Below are 17,307 nucleotides of genomic sequence, written 5' to 3' on the forward strand. Positions count from 1 at the left end.
TTTTTACTTTTGTGACATTCAACACAAAAGTAAAAATCAGATTTACTTCGTGGCACTTAGTTACCAGTAGAAAACCCTAAACTCTTAACACCAAATTAATTTTTCTGTGTTTTTTTAGGGTAGAATAATAGGTGCCTTATGTGCATTGCATGGAAGCATTGAAAAACAGTGTAAACATTGGTGTTCGTGCTGACAATGATGGACTTTGTTTATTACAGGTTACTTCTGAAAGTGTTTGATTTCACTCGATTTTATTTTGGGGTATCTGAGAAACACCCCAAAATAAAATCGAGTGTACTGAAATGCACCCCAGATTTTTCAGTTAAAAAATAAATAAGTAAAATGATAAGATTATTTTGATTTCCCAATAAAATATCAGGCTGCAGTGATTTGATCTACCAATTAAATTATATTACGTTACCAATAGGAGAAACAAACTATGGCACAGTTCAAAGGGTGTAAATAACAGTATTTTATTGACTACTCCATTGCAGTGATGGAGAAAGACTTTATAACTGCAGATTACATCAATAGGCAGCTTAATGAAAGCCAGGAATAAAATAAATTAAATAAAGCTTGCCGTAATTTGCGATGAAATAAAACATATGAAACGAAACTTCCACAGGTAGGACGTATTTATAAGAAATCTGCTGAGTAAGCAGTATGTGACGTAGCATCGATGTGTGCATGCGTCCGCCATATTGAATGTGGAATATGTGTCAGTAAGCTAATACAGGTAAATGAACCGAACTTAAGAAACTGCCGTTCGATAAAGTATTTTGAGTTAATTCCTGTCATTGACACATTTTCTCACACATTAATATATTTGGTAATCAGAGAAATGACTAAAGAGAGTTTCTAACTTTTGATGTGATTATTTAATTGTATCGGGGGATTTCTGAATAAAGAGCACAATGTTTTTATTTGATAGAAATGATTCTGATCATTTTTATATTAACATTGATGAACAGACACTTTTACAGTGTTTAAAGAACATATTTACATAATTCCATAATTTACTGTACATTTAACATTTCAAGACAAGAAACAAATAATTTTCTTGTATTTATTTTTTATACATTGAGAAATGACTTTTGACTTATAAATCAGTCATTGTCAAACATTAAACTACATATTTTTCTTACTTTTTTCCAGAGAAAAATATTTATTACAGGACGTCAACTAGCAAAGAGTGAAAATAATTCTAACAGAGTAAATTATTCTTATTTCATTACATAAACTGTATTAATACACTAATACTTCAGATTGAGATATTTAAAATACACACAAAGTGAAATAAAACATTTATTTATTATACTGGGAACACTGGTAACAGGCTTCAGTCTGCTGGTCACACTGGGAGAACTCAATGACTTTTGAGACGTCCTGGTTCACAGGGTAAAGCCAAGGATAAAAGAGAAATTATCCAAAAGTGAAATAGAAAATACATATATATTTCCTTCACATTCAGAAAAAGACATTTTCAGCATGTTGGGCTCTGACTCGTAGCATCTTTATAGCTAAATACCAACATGGTGAAGCTGAGCTGGGAAACAGAGACTGAAGAACAGCAGCTCCAGCTCTGATCCTGACTGATCTTTCCTCACAAAATCCCCTGGTTTTTAATTAACTTCTCCTCTAACAGCGGTTTCTCATCACCTCTCTCTCTCATTAGAAAACAGTATGAAAACGTTAGCTGCTACGCTAACAACCAGCAGTTACTTCGGGCCAATTCAGCTACATAGGAAATATTTTTAGGTTGTTTAGAAGCGAATTTCTGGCTGCAAAGTCAAGTAATTTTGATCTTTCATCCTTACCTGTGAAAGGTAATGCCAGTGAATCCATTTTGTTGCGTAAAACGGTTGAAACAAGTCCACACAGCACAGGACTTAAGGAGCTCCGATCGCTCTGCTGCCACATAGAAGATGGCGGGCGCTGTTACGTACGACTCAGGGCTCCATGAGGGGTCTACGTATTGATGTCTATGGCACTGATAGTCAGTGCTTCCGGGACAGATCGTGCAGTGACGACACATAGAAATGAAGACGTAGATGTCGCCTCTAACATTGAAAGCATACGTCAGTATCGCCCCCTTTGTGTCAGGTGGACACAGCTCCCAGTGGTCCGGACCAATGCAGCTAAGCACCGACAAAATCCAGATTTCAGCTTTTTTTGAGCTTCTTATTAAAATTTTCGTATTGAAATTGTTTTAATTTCAATACGACCTTCCTGCTTTCTTCCGCTTTTATAATTTAAATATTTTATTTAACAGCCTTTTGATCCATCATGTATTATAGCAACTCTCCGGATTCCAGAGTCAGATTAAGTTAACAAGTAAAATAAATAAATAAATAAATAAATAACGGCTCGACTGATAATTGTATTTTGGGATTTTGCTACCTCTAAGGTAGAATATTACAGAAATAATATGTGAAATATTTATGTGTAATCTATGAATATATAACGTTCACATTTCAAAAAGTAAATTAATTTTTCCTTAATATTCTAACATTCTTTCTTTTTACTTTTTTAAATCTTCCCTTTTTTCCTATGACTTGAGGTTTAAGTATGTTTAATGTCTATGTTGTGAGCGTGTGCAATCAAATTTAAATTCTTTGTGCACACAGGCTAGCCAATCAAACTTATTAATTTATATAATTGGTTAGGTATGTTTTTTTTCTTCTTTTTTCAGTTCTTGTTAGAATTTTACATGAAACACGGCTGAAGTTGCAACAAATTAAACTGCTAAAAGCCGGTTGAAAAAGGAGTGATTGAAGTTGGATAGTTCTCCGCTGAGTGTATGCAGTTTACATAAAAAAAAACGGCAGCCGTCGAGGCAACATCTCTGTGTGTATATCTATGTTTGTGCTGCTAACGACAGAAGCTAAACCTTTAGTTCTCTGCGAGACGGTCAGAAGCAGTAGCCGGTCACCGGCTTTTGGCTGGAAGAAGGGAGGCAATTTGAAAACAGCACAGTTCAAAACGAGAGAAGAGAAAATGGACAGGGCAGTCAGTCTCCCCAGCCAACCAGAAAAGGTCACCACAGGTAACACCTTTACTCACTTAGTGCGAAAGATGAAGAAAACGTTTATTCTGCGCCGAATCAAAAAACAAAACAAAAAACATGTGACGAGATATCGATCTGCGTCGTCATATAATTACTGTATTATATTTGGTCGGAGATAGTTGCTGATATTATTTTTGGTGTAGCGAAACTGTCAGTAGGTATTACATGAGCGTAAAGCAGTGACAGAGTGGTTACACAAGCCTGGATCACCATTGACTCCCAGCTGTTAAGAGGTTTAGGAGCTCTGACTCCACAATAAAACTTCATAATTTTAGGGTCCACTCGGAACCCTAAAATTATGAAGTTATTAGGGTTCCGAGCCCGCGGAAGCTGACGGGCGGCCACTGCAAGGAACCCATGATAATTGCTTGCAGTTTTAGTAACAAAATTACATTTTATTTGATCAAATACTACACTGTAGGAATGTTTTTATTGCTACAGTGTAGTAATAAAAACACTGTAGCAATATTACGTTATATTAGTTAAATCCTGTTTAACTAATATAGTTATTGATCCCAGTATTAAACAATGTTATTTAAAGAGTAAGAACACTGAAGCGAACACGTTGTTTCATAATATGAGTTAAGAATTTTTTACTATCTGTGTAGATGTCATCTTTGCGTTATGTTACTTGGTCTTCTTCCTTGACATTCAGTCACATTACATTATGTCAAATTCAATTTTTTTTTCTATGTGAACTGTACGATTATGGTTCGTTCTATGTGAACCAATTCACTTGCAAAAAATAAATCATAAAATCAGGGATTACCAGGATTCTGTGACAGTCATGATGTGACCTTGCTATGTGTGTTGTAGTGAACCTGGTTGAGACCAGCACGGCCCCCAGTGGAATGGAACTGGTCAGCTCCTATCAGACCAACAGAGTGGGAGACCCCATGGACCTGGTAGCCCTTGCGGAGCAAGTGCAGAAGGTGAGGTGTTTCGTCAAGTTGTCTAGCTCACAATAAAGTTTTTTTTACTCCTGAAGTGACGTGGGTGTTTCTCAGGGGGACGACTTTATTAAAGCCAACGCTTGCAACAAACTGACAGTAATCGCTGACCAGATCAGGTACCTGCAGGAGCAGGCCAAAAAGGTATGACTGTCAATTCATAAAATAGCTGGGTTTATGTTCAGACGGGTCACATTCACCCATCGGATGGTGCGTGGCATTGATCGCTGATTGACTATCGCAGGTTTTAGAAGAAGCAAAGAGAGACGCTGACCTCCACCATGCTGCCTGTAATATTGTAAAAAAGCCAGGCAACATGTACTACTTGTACCAGCGGCCATCTGGACAGAAATACTTCTCCATCATCTCCCCTAAGGTTGGTTCCATGAAACGTAAGCTTCGAGTTATGTCACCTCCACTCATTATGTGTATTATCTAACGCACCCGGAGGGGGAGTCTGTAGGAAGCTCATATGAATACCAAACATGACTCAGCAGTTCTGTGTGTGTGTGTGTGTGTGTGATGTCACAACAGTTGCAGTCCAAAATTTGAACTGTTGGCAGCGAGTTTCTGTCGTTATTTACCAGGAGAGTTCAGTATTGTTTTAGCAGCTGCTTACATTTCACCCCCAGCTGTTGCCAACAAAGGATGTGAAGTCATTGGTTCAGTTGTTGCTAAGCTACAGACGTGGCACCCCAATGCGTTTCCACTAGAAGGAATTAGTAAATGCATAAGAGACATTGTGCAGGAATAAGTAACTCAGAGCGACAACCCTTGAGTAAAATTTGTCAGTGGACAAAATCTCACGTCCAATTAGCAGCTGAATTTTTATTAGGTTAGCATGACAGTATTTTGATAGTCATCTTGTTTTATCTCTATCTGGCTTACTTGTTTTCCATTTTCCATTGAAGGAGTGGGGACCAAGCTGCCCTCATCCGTTTCTTGGTGCATTCAAGCTTCAGCATGACATGTCCTGGACTCCTGTGGATGAGGTGGAAAAGAGGGACGCAGAGATCGCCGCCATGAGCAAACTGCTCAGCCACCAAACAGCCCTACCTCCATGTACAGGACCCAACTTCAGAGGTCTAGACGAATAAAGTCTCGTTTAAACTGGACCAAAAGTATGATTGGTATATACAGATACATGTCCCACGCAGGGACTAAAAAACTGCTATCAGTGAGTCACCGATTTGTCTTAAGCTGCCATAAATGCATAATGGCGTATTTTTAAAGAATGTGTGTTTTTCATTTTCTGGAAAATATCAAACCGGGACTCAGGAGAGTGTGTGTGTTTAACTTAAACTGTTTGGAATGTTTTTACTGTGCTTGTATTTGACCAATCATTAACACAAGCCAATGATTTACATCGGACAGCCTCTACAGCAGTCGTACATCAACGCACTTTGGAGACGGAGAACAACTTCAGAGAATAGAAAAGGTGCAGTTTGTAAGTCTATTTCTTTCTGGAATTCTGTTCGAAAAGTAAAACTCGTGTTACACACAATTCATTAAACACAGAGAAATGCATTTCAAGTGTTTACTTTTCTTAATTTAATTTCTGGTATCAAGTTGACAAAAACCCCAAACGGAGTTTTTCAAAACATTGAAAAGTTGCATCAGGCTAATAAAACCAGATTTTCTTACAGAAGCATCTGCACTCAGCACTTGGTTAGGACTCCTTTTGAATGAAATACCTCATCAATGCGCCGTGGCGTGGAGGCAGTCAGCCTGTGGTTCTGCTGAGGTGTAATGGACCTTCATCTCTGCTAGTTCTGGTTTGTCTTATTCTTCCCAAAAGCCCATAGATTTTCTGTGGGGTTCAGGTCAGGCCAGTTTGTTGGTGTTAAAATGGTCGTTAAACCAGCTTTTGGTAAGTTCAGTAGTGTGGGCAGGTATCCAGTCCTGCTAGAAAATAAAACCGGCATCTCCATAGAGCTTGTTGGCAAAGGGAAATGACTGCGGACTTCAGAAAACCCAGTGAACCAACACCGGCACACGACATGGCAACCCGAATCACCTGTGAAAACTGCAGAGTGGAGTCTGTACCTCTCCACTCTTCCCCCACACTCTGGATCTTGATTTCCAAATGAAATACAAACTTTACTTTCATTCGTTTTGCGATGTAAAGGTCTTTGAACTGCCCTGTTGCTGAAATGTGCTGTACAAATAAACCTGATTGATTTCAATTGATTGATCTGAAAGGAAAACTTTGGACTACCAAACCAAAGTATAGTTCTTTTTCTCCAGGTCAGGTAAGGCACTTCTGACTTTTGTCTCTGGCTCAGGACTGGTTCCATACAACGAACTGTGTTGATCTGGAATCAGGCTGGAGTCTGAGATTTTTCAATGAGCTTTGCTTTCCAGTTCTCTTACATCTGCAGTATGTAACTGTTCTATTAAAAAAACAAAATTTAAATTTTAGGGCTGTCGACGTTAATGCGTTCTGAAAATTTTAACACTTTATTATTACATAATGCAGATTAATCAAAGAACCTACTTTGACCTGAGCCTAAATTTCAAATTCCCCCCATTTTTAAATTTGCATTTACAAAAAAAAAGGTAGTCCTCTGAAGAGACATTACTTGTACGTACAAAACCAAAAGGAAATTAGAGAGCCGACTGACACTTCCCCCAAAATGAACCAACTCTTTACTACCATTTTCTTATTAATAATCTAATATTCTTGCATGTTGAGGTTAACATAAGGTTCCCAGTTTGGACCATAGGACTGTAAACTTTTTCATCTCTAAATGGTCTGAGAATGTTAATCTTTCCATCTCATAGATGTCATTAACACATTCTGTCCATGTGTTGTGGCGTGACTGTCGGCTAGACCATTTCTGCGTTAATACTTTGATTGATTTAATGTAATTTATTTGGCACCAGTGGGGTTTGATAGTAAGGGGGCAGAGAGGGGAAGACATGCAGCAAAGGAACCGAAGATGGGAGTCGTACTCGCGACGCCCCCGATGTAATTATTATGTTTTTTTAGTTTGAACAGATCAAGAGTATTTTATTATGGAGAATTAATCTAAACTTGACTTTCTGAATCAGCAAAGTAAGGAAACTTTTCAAACGTAGTCAAAAGAAGACAATAAATTTAACTTGATATATTTATGAAAAGATCATCAAAGTGCAATAGTCTAATTTCATATCAATTATCTGCTTTTTTACGTTACACTGAAAAATTTCCATGTTAAAAGGATTATCTTCGGTATAAAAAAAAATGTGATCACGAGACAGAATTCTCTAGTGAAGAAGTGACTTTCAGCAGGTATGAGTTCATGTGAGGAAGCAGCCGACAGTCATCGGTGGCCATGTTGAAGTGCGCGGCGTCCTCCGTAGAGCTGATCTTAAGCAGGATGTGAGACTTCGGTGGGAGAAACAAGAGCGCCCTGAACTCGGCTGACTCCTCCAATGGGTCTGACACAAGGAAGGAGTGGAAGTGTTTCTCCACCAGAGCTTTCAGAGCGGCCTCCCCCAGCTGGCAGCAGAACAGACTGATACAAGACTCTCCCGTCTCATGGCTCATTTCATCCCACAGGCCCTCAAAGACGTCTCGTATGCTAGCGCTGCTCCAGGTTGGGGGTGCAGGCAGAGGCAGGAAGACCTGCTGGAATGCCACGTGGATGTCCGGCATAGCGGTGTGCCAGGAGAGCCCGTCCTTAGAGGTGAATATGGCGCTCACATGGATGGTGGTTGGGTACGGTCGTCTGGGCTTCAGTGTCAGCTGCACCACGGGCCGTTGTCCCTGTCTGAAGAGACAGGGGACGCTGATGTCCTGCAGCTCTTCGTAGTGATCGTCTGTGTGGCTGAAGTGGAGCTGGATGCTGAAAAGCTGCTCAAAGCCAGGGTCATGGGGCTCCGTGTGGGTCAGGTGGTACTTTAACACGATAAGTGAAGCAAATCCAGACTTGCTGAGCTGAGCCCTGTAACATTCCAGTGTTTTGTACTCATCCTCCTGATTCAGCTGAAGGTTTTCTGCCTCCTGATGTGGCCCAGGTAAAGCCTCGGTCAGATGAAATATGGGTTTCTCAGTCTGGTGGACGGTCAGGTTGTTTGTCAGCCCCTCGCTCTCCGCCATGACACAGGACAGCGTTCGCTTCTTGACTTGACTGCCGCCCTCTGCAGCACTCTGCACCAGCACTGCGGACAGCTTCTCCCGGGACAACATGGTGAGGAGCGTGTAGTAGAGGCGGGCGTGGTCCCTGATGTCCGTGTCACCATAGTGGAAGGCAAGATGCTGCAAAATGTCTGCCAAAGGAACAAGTATAGAGTCCAGATTGGGATGGAGGAGCACACGGCGGCAAACTCCCAGCAGACCATTTCCCAACCGCCAGTCGCCGCTGGTACACAGCGACGAGGAAGTTTGGGTGACAATGGTGGACAGAAAGCTAAGGGAGCTGCGCTGACAGATTTCTTCTTCCTCTGCCACCCGAGCCAGCACCTTAAGGTGGCTGCTAAGGTCTTGTAGGCGGAGCTGGCCAAACGGGACCTTGGTTATCACTCTCTGGAGACCCTGCAGGAGCCCCACAAACCACTTGCACTCCGGTAACCTCTCTTGAGTCTGGTTGACCAGATTGAGGATATGTGGGGCCAGCCGGGTGTGCTGGAGGAAGAGATGACATAGCTGCTCGCTAAGGCAAGTTGCGTACCGTTCCACATGGTGGAAGTAAAACAGGAAGAGGAAGGCAGCTCTGAAAAAGGTCACAACAATATCTCTGCTGCCTCCCCTGTCCACGATGTGCAGCAGCGCCGCAAGGTGGTCGTAGATGTAGGCCAGGCCGAGGCTCTCCTCGTCCCCCTCTTCCAGGAAGACCAGAGCCTGCAGGTTGAGCCGGCTCAGCAGGGTGGCGCTGTCATTAAACACCGAAGGCAGCAGGACCGAGGCCAGTCGTGGGGTCAGCAGCACAGGAGGGGCCTCGTCGCAGTCACCACAGCTGATTGGACGGTTCTCTGGAAAGTGCAGGATGCAGTCCATGTAGAAGAGCTTCTCGGGCGAGCTCAGGAGCGGGTGCTGGGAGAGGACTACCAGGCGCTTCAGGAGGAACGCTTCGTCTTCAGCGCTGAAGAGGCTGTCGGTGAAGCCGCACTTCATCAGCAGGGTGACATGGAGGAGGCAAACCTGACGGTGTCAACAGCAGAGGGGAAAACCTGGTCAGCAGTTTTAGGAAGTCTTGGTGCTGCTAACTCAAAGTCATGCCATTTCAGACAAAACCAAAAATGATGCAAGTAGTTAAAACCATTCCAGCAATGGACTCTAAAAGAATGTTGACGCACAGCTTAAATTTAAACTAATTTACGGTCCCTGGCAAACACACCAACAACCCAGCCTATTTTATATGACATGCCAACACAAAGTAGTGTAAAATTATAAGCTAGGAGGAAGCTTATAATTTCCTCCCAGCAGATTTGTCTTTTCAGCATTAAAAAGAAAAATCTGAAAGATGTAGCATCCCACTTTACTTTGAAAATAATCCCTGAACACAAACCTCGTTGGTTCCCAGCAGTCGCAGGAGCTGAGCTCGAAATACGGTTGGCGGGATCCCGGGAACCATGGCAACCACCTCGGTTAGTCTGTGGAAAAGTGCAGCCTGACACAAAGGCGTGAAGAGGTAGGACTCTTCTAATAGGGAGGAGAGGACAGACCGTAGCTCCTTACAGTCGGGTCCGGTGTGAAGGGTCGGCACTCTGCCCATTGGTCCTAGGATGAGGGACAACAGCATGGCTGCATCCTTGGTGTCCATGTGGACGGCTTCCTGGTCTGCCTCCCACGCAACGGAGCCATTTCCTCCTAACAGAGCTTTAAGATGCGCAGCGCCTGCACCTGGTTGCTTAGTGAGCTGATAAACAGCATTTCTCAACACCAGGATCTGCAGCACCCCAAAAGCCTGATGCAGCCTGGAGGTCTCCAGCTGCCGCAGCCCTGCCAGGAGCTCGAGGCGCTGGGAGAGAAGTCCGGGACAACTGGCCTCCATCTCGCGCAGGCAGTCGCAGGCCGTTGCTCTGAGAAGGCGCTGTGTGCCATCGCCAGGGGGGTCGCTGGCGTCCTGAGCTATCCGAAGGAGCAAGTCGAGAAAGTCCAGCGAAGCTCGGGAGCGGCTGTTCACACAGGAGGAGCAGACGAGGACGCTGGTGAGGGCCACGAGGAGACGGCAGCGAAACTGGCTGAACCTGGAGGGACACTGGGTGAACACCGACATCAGATCCAGGGCTGTCTCCTCGCCGGCAGATTCTGAGGAGCACAGCAGGGTCGGATATTCACAGAGGGGAGACAACAGGAGGACCTGGGAGGGACAAAGAACACAAGGGATCAGAAACTCTTATGAGAAACATCAATATGCGATTAGGAGCAAGTTCAGGATAAGTGGAGACAGCACAATTTTATTCCCAGACATCTCCCCATGGTCATTTTGAACCTTTGCAGAACATACAGTGAATCTGAAAGTGTAAAGCCTGATAATGCAGCTTGTAAGACCACAATAAACGACCCAAGTCTATGGATTTCACAGGATCAATGTTAGCCCCGCCCACTGACTTCCTGCTGGGTTCGAATGGTTAAATTATTTCATGACACTTACACGGGAGCAATGGAATAAATAAATACGGAGTAAAATAATTACATACATTTTTAATACATATTTTCTTTAAAAAGAAAATTTTATTATTTAAATTAATTATTTAAAAAGATTAATTTAATTCATTCGACATTTAATTATTTAATTGCAAATTTCATAATTTCATGATATATTGAGTCACTCAATGTATTTAACATTTGATGATACGTTTATCTAGTGGCAAATTTAATTATTTAATGATGTTTTTTTAAATAATTTTATAATTAATTAATTACTGGGAGATTTACACATTTTCATGGTATATTTATTTATTTGCTTAATCTTGAAACATCTAACCCTGCATATGGATTAACAGTCATCTTGAAATCTTAACTTCTTCACTTCTAAATGATCATGTAAAAACTTATGGAAACTAAACGTCTAAATCAGTGGTTCTTAACCTTTTTTGAGGTACCAAACCCACCAGTTTCATATGCGCATTCACTGAACCCTTCCGTAGTGATAAATGAAATATGATTTTTTTTTCCTCCAAATTCAAGACATAGGGGTGCCCCAACTAGAGTCTAGTTGGGTCACCCCATGATCACTAAGTCTTCTTAAAAGGTAGAGTCTCTGAGAACAGTTCTTCAAAATATAGTCAGTGTTTTCAGAAAGGTTGAGCTGACTGTCCAGGAACGAGCCAAGGTATTTAAAATTTGCCACAGTTTCAACAGGTGGCCATCGAGAGAAACTGGAACCACTTTAAGGTCTTGTTTAGATCATTTAATTAGCTCTACATGCTTAAGAGAATGGAAAATTAATAATAAATAATAAAGACTTTCCGGTATTCTGATTTAGCAATGTAATTATATTAGTTGTGTTACCGCCTCCATATATTGTGGTTATAGCATTGGTGATCCTTTGACCTTTAAGTTAAAAATGTTAGTTTGTTGTCACCTCTTAGTAATTGGGAGAAATAATTTCCTGAAAATAACAGAAAAACATCCTGGATAAGTATTATGAGTTACTGTGTGTGTTTCTCCAAACATCCACAGTAAAATATGAAATATTTATTCTGGACACATATGTATGTAAAAGAAATAGCTTTGCCAAACATATTTTTATGATATTTATGCTTCTCCTTTTCTTTTCATTCCTGTTTTTTCGCCTGCAAGGGACCTTCTAGTATTCGGTAAGAAAGAGGCTGGCTTGACCGCAAAAACTCACGTCCATGTAATTGGCCTTTTTAGTGTTGAAGCCAAATTATCCAGCCATACAAACTGTAATGTCTAAGTTTGTGCTGTTCTAACCTTGATTCCGTAGCTGGCTCTGTCATCCCGCAGCTCTCGTAGCAGCTCTGACAGGAAAGTATCCGGGCTTGTTTCTGACAGGAAGCCACTTGGACTGCAGCAGAAAGCACTAATTCTCTCCGTCCAGTTTGTCGCCATTTTTGTTAAAATAAGACTCTAATGCCTGCGTGTGTTTACACCAGAAAATCCCTTCAAAGTCATCGTACCCAGGAATTTCTTTACATTAAAGACAACCCTAAGATTACTCCCGTGTTGGGTCACGTGCCTATTAAATACCCACAGCGCCCCCTGCAGTGTCGGATGAGGGGCTTTTTAGTAGTGTACTTGTTTGTTTTATTAAATAGAAAATTTAATAAATGTTACCAAATCAATCAATACATCATGAAATATGTTAAACCAATATACTCTGTACCGTATTTTTTTTTTAAATTAGCACCTAGAAACAGTAATTTATTTTGTAATTGTCATACCACAAGGAAATTTTGGACGGAATGTTTCAACTTAGACTATGTCATTGTGATACAGAAAGCAGAACACAAAGAAAAAACAAAACTAAAGTAGCAATAGGGATATACGATAACATCCTTAAGACATTGTAACTTGCGCAATAGGATCTTTTTTCTTTTCTTCCGTCATGCGGTTCACACTTCTTACCAGTTGGTGGCGGTAATGCGTCCTTCTCTTGTTTGCCAACCGCCAATACATTAAAGAAGAAGAAGGAGGAGTATATGAAAAAGAAGGCGCCAATATCGTATTGCCAGCGGAGTGACAGTTGATTTTGAATTTTTTTTAGCGATGACTGAAAACACCTTTCCTCTCCATAACGCGGACGCTATTGTTAATTTCTACCGCAATGAGGTTCTCACCGGCCAGGAGGCCAAACAGTTCACTAAAGGAGACCTGACCCCGGTTCCCAGGGTAAGCTGAAAGTTTCATTATTAACATTGCTGTCTGACTCTGAGCGGAGACGGAGCTGTGAACTAAAGTTAACAAGCTGCGGATAAGTTGGTTTGAATTTCAATATTTGACGGTCGTCTTTCATACCGTGTTGTGCAACAACGCGTTTACCCCGACTCTGAAAACTGCGGTTTAGTGAGACCACTAAAAACCCTTTCGACTCGTTTGAAACATGTACACCAAACAATAGATTCTTTTTTGGTCCTTGGGTCATGTCACTCAAATCAAAGCCGAATTGTGGTACAACGTTAGCTTGACCGTTGCCTTCTTGCACAATTTCGCTCGATTCAAATGTCTATTTACAGTTTAGTCTGGGCTTTCTTCCATTGACTTGGATTCCTCCGGTAGAATTTCAACGCCATAATACAGACCAGACCTTTCCTGCCCACAGCCAATCACCGTCTACAATAACTTTCTAATTAAATGAGTTACAACATTTAATTTCCCCTTTGGGATGGATCAATAAAGTATTTTTGAATTGGCTTGTATATGACGGTATATGTGTTGAGGAGAAACAAATGACCGAATTCAAGTTAGTTTGGAGTTTCTTCGAACCTCTTTTTAACTATTAGTGACTACTATTAGGAGGATGGCAGATTTATTGCACTTCAAGTTTTTCTTATTTTAGTGACTATTTGTTCTAAAAACAAATATCCAAATACTTATGACTTAGAAGGTGATCAAAGTAAAAGTTAATTAAACTTTTACTTTGATTCAACTTTATAAACCGTGAGTTTCTGGTTTACACCGTTTTTTTTGTTGGTTTCTTCCATAGTTCTAGGCACAAAAAAAATGTTACAAGCAACACAGAAGCCCTTGCTGTATTGTTTGGCTACCTGATTGTCTCACTTGCTGAACCTCTGACTAAGTGGCAGACTGACTGTGACTGGTAAATAAAATAAATCTTTGACCACCCATTTGCATACAGAACTTCCTAAAACTTATGTATTTATACATGAAACACCTGTGTCCCAAACTGAAATTCAGTGACGAATTAAACAAATTACTAGCCAAAAAGCTCATTCTAAACAACTAAAATTAAACAAAAAATTCTAATTATAAATCAACCAGAAACTAAACAAATTAATAAAATAAATGAAATAATCTTAAGTCCAAGATTTAACTGACAGTAGAGAAATGGCTCAAACTTATCTTAATTACTTATTTTGTTGTCTTGTATTTGGATGCCAGGGTGGTACTGCCATTTTGAAATCGTTGAGCTCGGCCCAAACTCTATTCCTATGATGTGTACTTAATGTTTTTGTCTTTATCTTATTGTGTCTATTTCTGCCCTCAAATAATTTTCTTTAGGGGGACAATAAAGTGTGTGTGTGTGTGTGTGTGTGTGTGTGTGTGTGTGTGTGTGTATATATATATATATATATATATATATATTATATAACTGTATCTGAGAGTTTTTTTTTTTTTAAATCCCACAAGAAAAAATTGGTATTGGCTAAAGTCGGAACTGGCAGGTCAGGCTTTTTTAAAGATCATTAATCGGTACAACCCTTCTTATAAGCTAAGTTTATTGAAGTGCACATCTGTATCGTAGGTCTGCTATCTCATTCTGGACAACAGAATCCAAATGAAACAGAATTCTGTTACATTCGGCTCCCTATAATCAGGAGGAGCAGAGGACAAAACTGCAGCGTAGATCTGGGTGGGCATGGTCCATTATGTTACTAATTCAGGTTTCAGCTCCTCAGAATCCAGTGTTTTTCTGCTTCTTTGTATTTACAGCCAGAAGCAGTTCAGACGCTGTACATGAGAATCCTACATCTCCTGTACCGCTTCAGGCCTGAGTGCCACTCCATGGTGAGACCTCCGTTTTACCCGTAAACATTTTATTACGTGCTGCTTCCACTTTCTATGTAGCGGAATCTTGAGTATTTCCCCCCCTCCTCCGAGTCACGGCTACGTATTTGCTTTGTTTTCCAACAGGTTCCCCTTTTGGAGAACATCCAGTATCCGGGCTACCATGAGGGTGCTACTGCCATAATGAGTGTCTACACACGCATGTGGGATTTATTTTCTTTATAATTTGTCAAATTTAAACACCTATGTGTCAGTGCAGAAACTAAGACACGATGTTGCTAACATGCTTGAAGTGTAAATTTATGAAACGGCTGAGCAGTTGGCTCCACTTGTCTGTAAGATCTCACACATGATTCTTAAAATGTGATTTTGTTTTTTGTTTGTTTTTTAGGAGGCAGTTTCTACCGATGTGCCTGGTGTATGATTTTTCATTGAATGACCTTCTGGCTCCAAGTAAGTAAGCCTTTCTGCAGGCTGCAGCCAGCACATTCCTGTTCTCTTCCATAACTACGAATTACAAATTAGGAAAGCATGCATTATGTTTTAATATTGATGAATGTTGCGTTAATGATATAACTTGTGATAAATGACCAAATAAGTTCAAGGCTTCCCCCAGAAAATTTGCCAAATGTTACAGCAGTCCATCTTGTTTCTGTGTTAGAAATGTTGTAAGTTGGTAGGAAATATGAAAATATGATTAAGTATTATCAATAATGTCTTCCAATAACTTAGGGTGCGTTCACACTGCAGCCTGAAATGAACCAATTCCGAATTTTTTTTTTTTTTTTTTTTTTTGGACATGATGCTGCCTGTATCTGATCTCTTCATGACAGTCTGAACAACACAGGCCGGATTCTTTTCAAATGCGGCCCAGGCCATTTGGGTATCCAATTCAAAAGTGACCTAACGTCCAGGTTGTGTTCATCCGACCTGAATGTCACCGATACTCGACAAATGTCACTATTCTGCTTCCTGATATGAGCAAACAGGAAGAAAACCAACAACCATGATGGACTGTAATGAGGGTTAAGTTGTTAATAAGCTGCTCAAGTTGGACAACAGCTTCAAAATCGTAAGATGCTCCACCGTTAGAATCCATGTTTACTTCTGCAAACACTGAGAACGCCGACGTTATTCCGCCCTTTTACTGCGCATGCGGGACACTTTCAGGTCGTTTGCCCTGTTCACACTGGAGTTCACATACAGGTCGCATATGTTTGGAAGTATGAACGGCCACAGCAAAAAAAAACAAAAAACGATTTGACAAAAATCGGACTTGGATCACTTCAGGCTGCAGTGTGAACGCAGACTTTGGCACCAACTATAGTCTTAAAAAAGGGGGGGGCAAAATACAATAAAAAAAATTCTAATTAATTATTTGCACTTTACATTCTAACAAAGTAATCAGGCAGTGTATGGTAAAACAAAGTATGGTCACATTTAAGTATAAAATTAATTAAAATAAATATTACTTATTATTGACAATGATAAATACTTCTATGCTTAACTAAATATTCTTGAGGTACAAAATTCTGTTTCCTGTGAAGAGAGCGACATCGTCCTCTTTTTGATGGGACCTGTACTACAACAGTGAAAATGGTCCAAGCTGACATTATTAGTTAATTGATTGGAACTAATTTTAATCTAATTAACAATTGCAAGTAGATTAATTGTTTGCATCCCTATTTTACAAAGAAAAAAATCTTCACATAAAATGACAATGAGATTTAATGTAGCTGTAACAACAAAATTGGGGAAAATTTCTAAACGGTGATGTATAGTTTTGTAGGGGACTGTTTTCATGATTAATCTGGTGGTAATGTTAGTCTTGACCCAAGGTGATCGAGTGTTTTTTTTTTGTTTTGTTTTTTTTTCCAGAAAAACAGAAGACACTGGTCATTCTGAGTGCCATCATGAACTTTCTTCACTTCAGGAAGGAGAGGATGGTGTTGATGCTGGAAAAACAGGCCAAATTTGTATGTTCCATCTGATCCATAACACAAATAATCAATTTCATCCATACAGAAATGATCTATAATGCACTGTACTGATATTTGATGTGACTGACGGACATAAAGTAGTGCAGAGCGGTGATGTTATGAAGCAGATATATGGGTTTCAGGTTGTTTTTGATATTGTACAAGTGCTAATCTGAAAAGTGTGGCTTTCATTTTTTTGTTTCAGATCTGTCGGGTAAGTATTAAGTATGGGCAGCATGAGAAATTTATCACAATATTGTGTGGTAACTATTGCAGTAATACTAATGATAGAATATATCAAAACATTTTTTGGTCTTTGGCAACAGATTGTATGAGTGGGACAGAACATCACTGCCACCAAATGGCCTACTTCAGGAAACCAGCTGCATAAATTACCTAAATTTTCTTGCCAACTAACACACAATTACTTTATTTTGTCATATTTTAAAAAAAGAAAGAAAAAAAAGTTAATACACACCTGCTTCTCATTGTCATGAAGTCCAGTCCTTAAGAGTTACTGTCCAGAAATTTTACGATGCAGCTCTTCTCCAACGCAGCAGAGAACAGCTGCATCTCTTTGCAGAGCTGAGTGACTGACTGGTGGTTTGGGACTTTATGTAAAAGTTTGAAAAGGTGTGCACATTTTCCATTCACTTTACAGTTATATAC

The 17,307-nt window shown here is 40.3% G+C and overlaps 3 protein-coding genes across 4 annotated transcripts in view; 2 read left to right on the top strand and 1 right to left on the bottom strand.

Moving 5' to 3' along the window:
• Window positions 1-2,650: 2,650 nt before the first annotated feature.
• On the top strand, window positions 2,651-6,866 carry cunh1orf50 (chromosome unknown C1orf50 homolog). Of its 2 annotated transcripts, XR_001426650.1 has the most exons (6): window positions 2,651-3,046; window positions 3,884-3,999; window positions 4,075-4,161; window positions 4,262-4,393; window positions 4,650-4,852; window positions 4,929-5,020. XR_001426650.1 is itself a non-coding variant. In XM_015046089.1 (5 exons), exons 1-5 carry the CDS (start codon window positions 2,860-2,862, stop codon window positions 5,112-5,114), a joined length of 708 nt encoding a protein of 235 aa, XP_014901575.1. In that variant the 5' UTR covers window positions 2,658-2,859; the 3' UTR covers window positions 5,115-6,866. The 2 variants fall into 2 exon arrangements, 1 of the variants encoding a protein (XP_014901575.1); XM_015046089.1 differs by lacking the exon at window positions 4,650-4,852 and having other exon boundaries at window positions 2,658-3,046; window positions 4,929-6,866.
• Window positions 6,867-7,009: 143 nt separating this feature from the next.
• Window positions 7,010-12,184, bottom strand: ap5b1 (adaptor related protein complex 5 subunit beta 1). The gene is made up of 3 exons (XM_015045970.1): window positions 11,885-12,184; window positions 9,510-10,304; window positions 7,010-9,142 (listed from the first exon to the last, which is right to left on the bottom strand). Exons 1-3 carry the CDS (start codon window positions 12,020-12,022, stop codon window positions 7,250-7,252), a joined length of 2,826 nt encoding a protein of 941 aa, XP_014901456.1. The 5' UTR covers window positions 12,023-12,184; the 3' UTR covers window positions 7,010-7,249.
• A 369-nt stretch (window positions 12,185-12,553) lies between these two features.
• nuf2 (UF2 component of NDC80 kinetochore complex) overlaps window positions 12,554-17,307 on the top strand; it is a 14,891-nt gene continuing 10,137 nt past the window's right edge. The window contains exons 1-5 of the mRNA XM_015046251.1: window positions 12,554-12,802; window positions 14,585-14,659; window positions 14,786-14,862; window positions 15,051-15,112; window positions 16,538-16,635. Coding sequence (XP_014901737.1) covers window positions 12,680-12,802; window positions 14,585-14,659; window positions 14,786-14,862; window positions 15,051-15,112; window positions 16,538-16,635 — 435 coding nt within the window. The 5' untranslated portion in view covers window positions 12,554-12,679. The remainder of the gene's footprint in view (window positions 12,803-14,584; window positions 14,660-14,785; window positions 14,863-15,050; window positions 15,113-16,537; window positions 16,636-17,307) is intronic.

Source organism: Poecilia latipinna, unplaced genomic scaffold, assembly GCF_001443285.1.
Source record: "Poecilia latipinna isolate Pla-1442-1.1 unplaced genomic scaffold, P_latipinna-1.0 Scaffold3, whole genome shotgun sequence".
Classification (NCBI taxonomy): domain Eukaryota; kingdom Metazoa; phylum Chordata; class Actinopteri; order Cyprinodontiformes; family Poeciliidae; genus Poecilia; species Poecilia latipinna.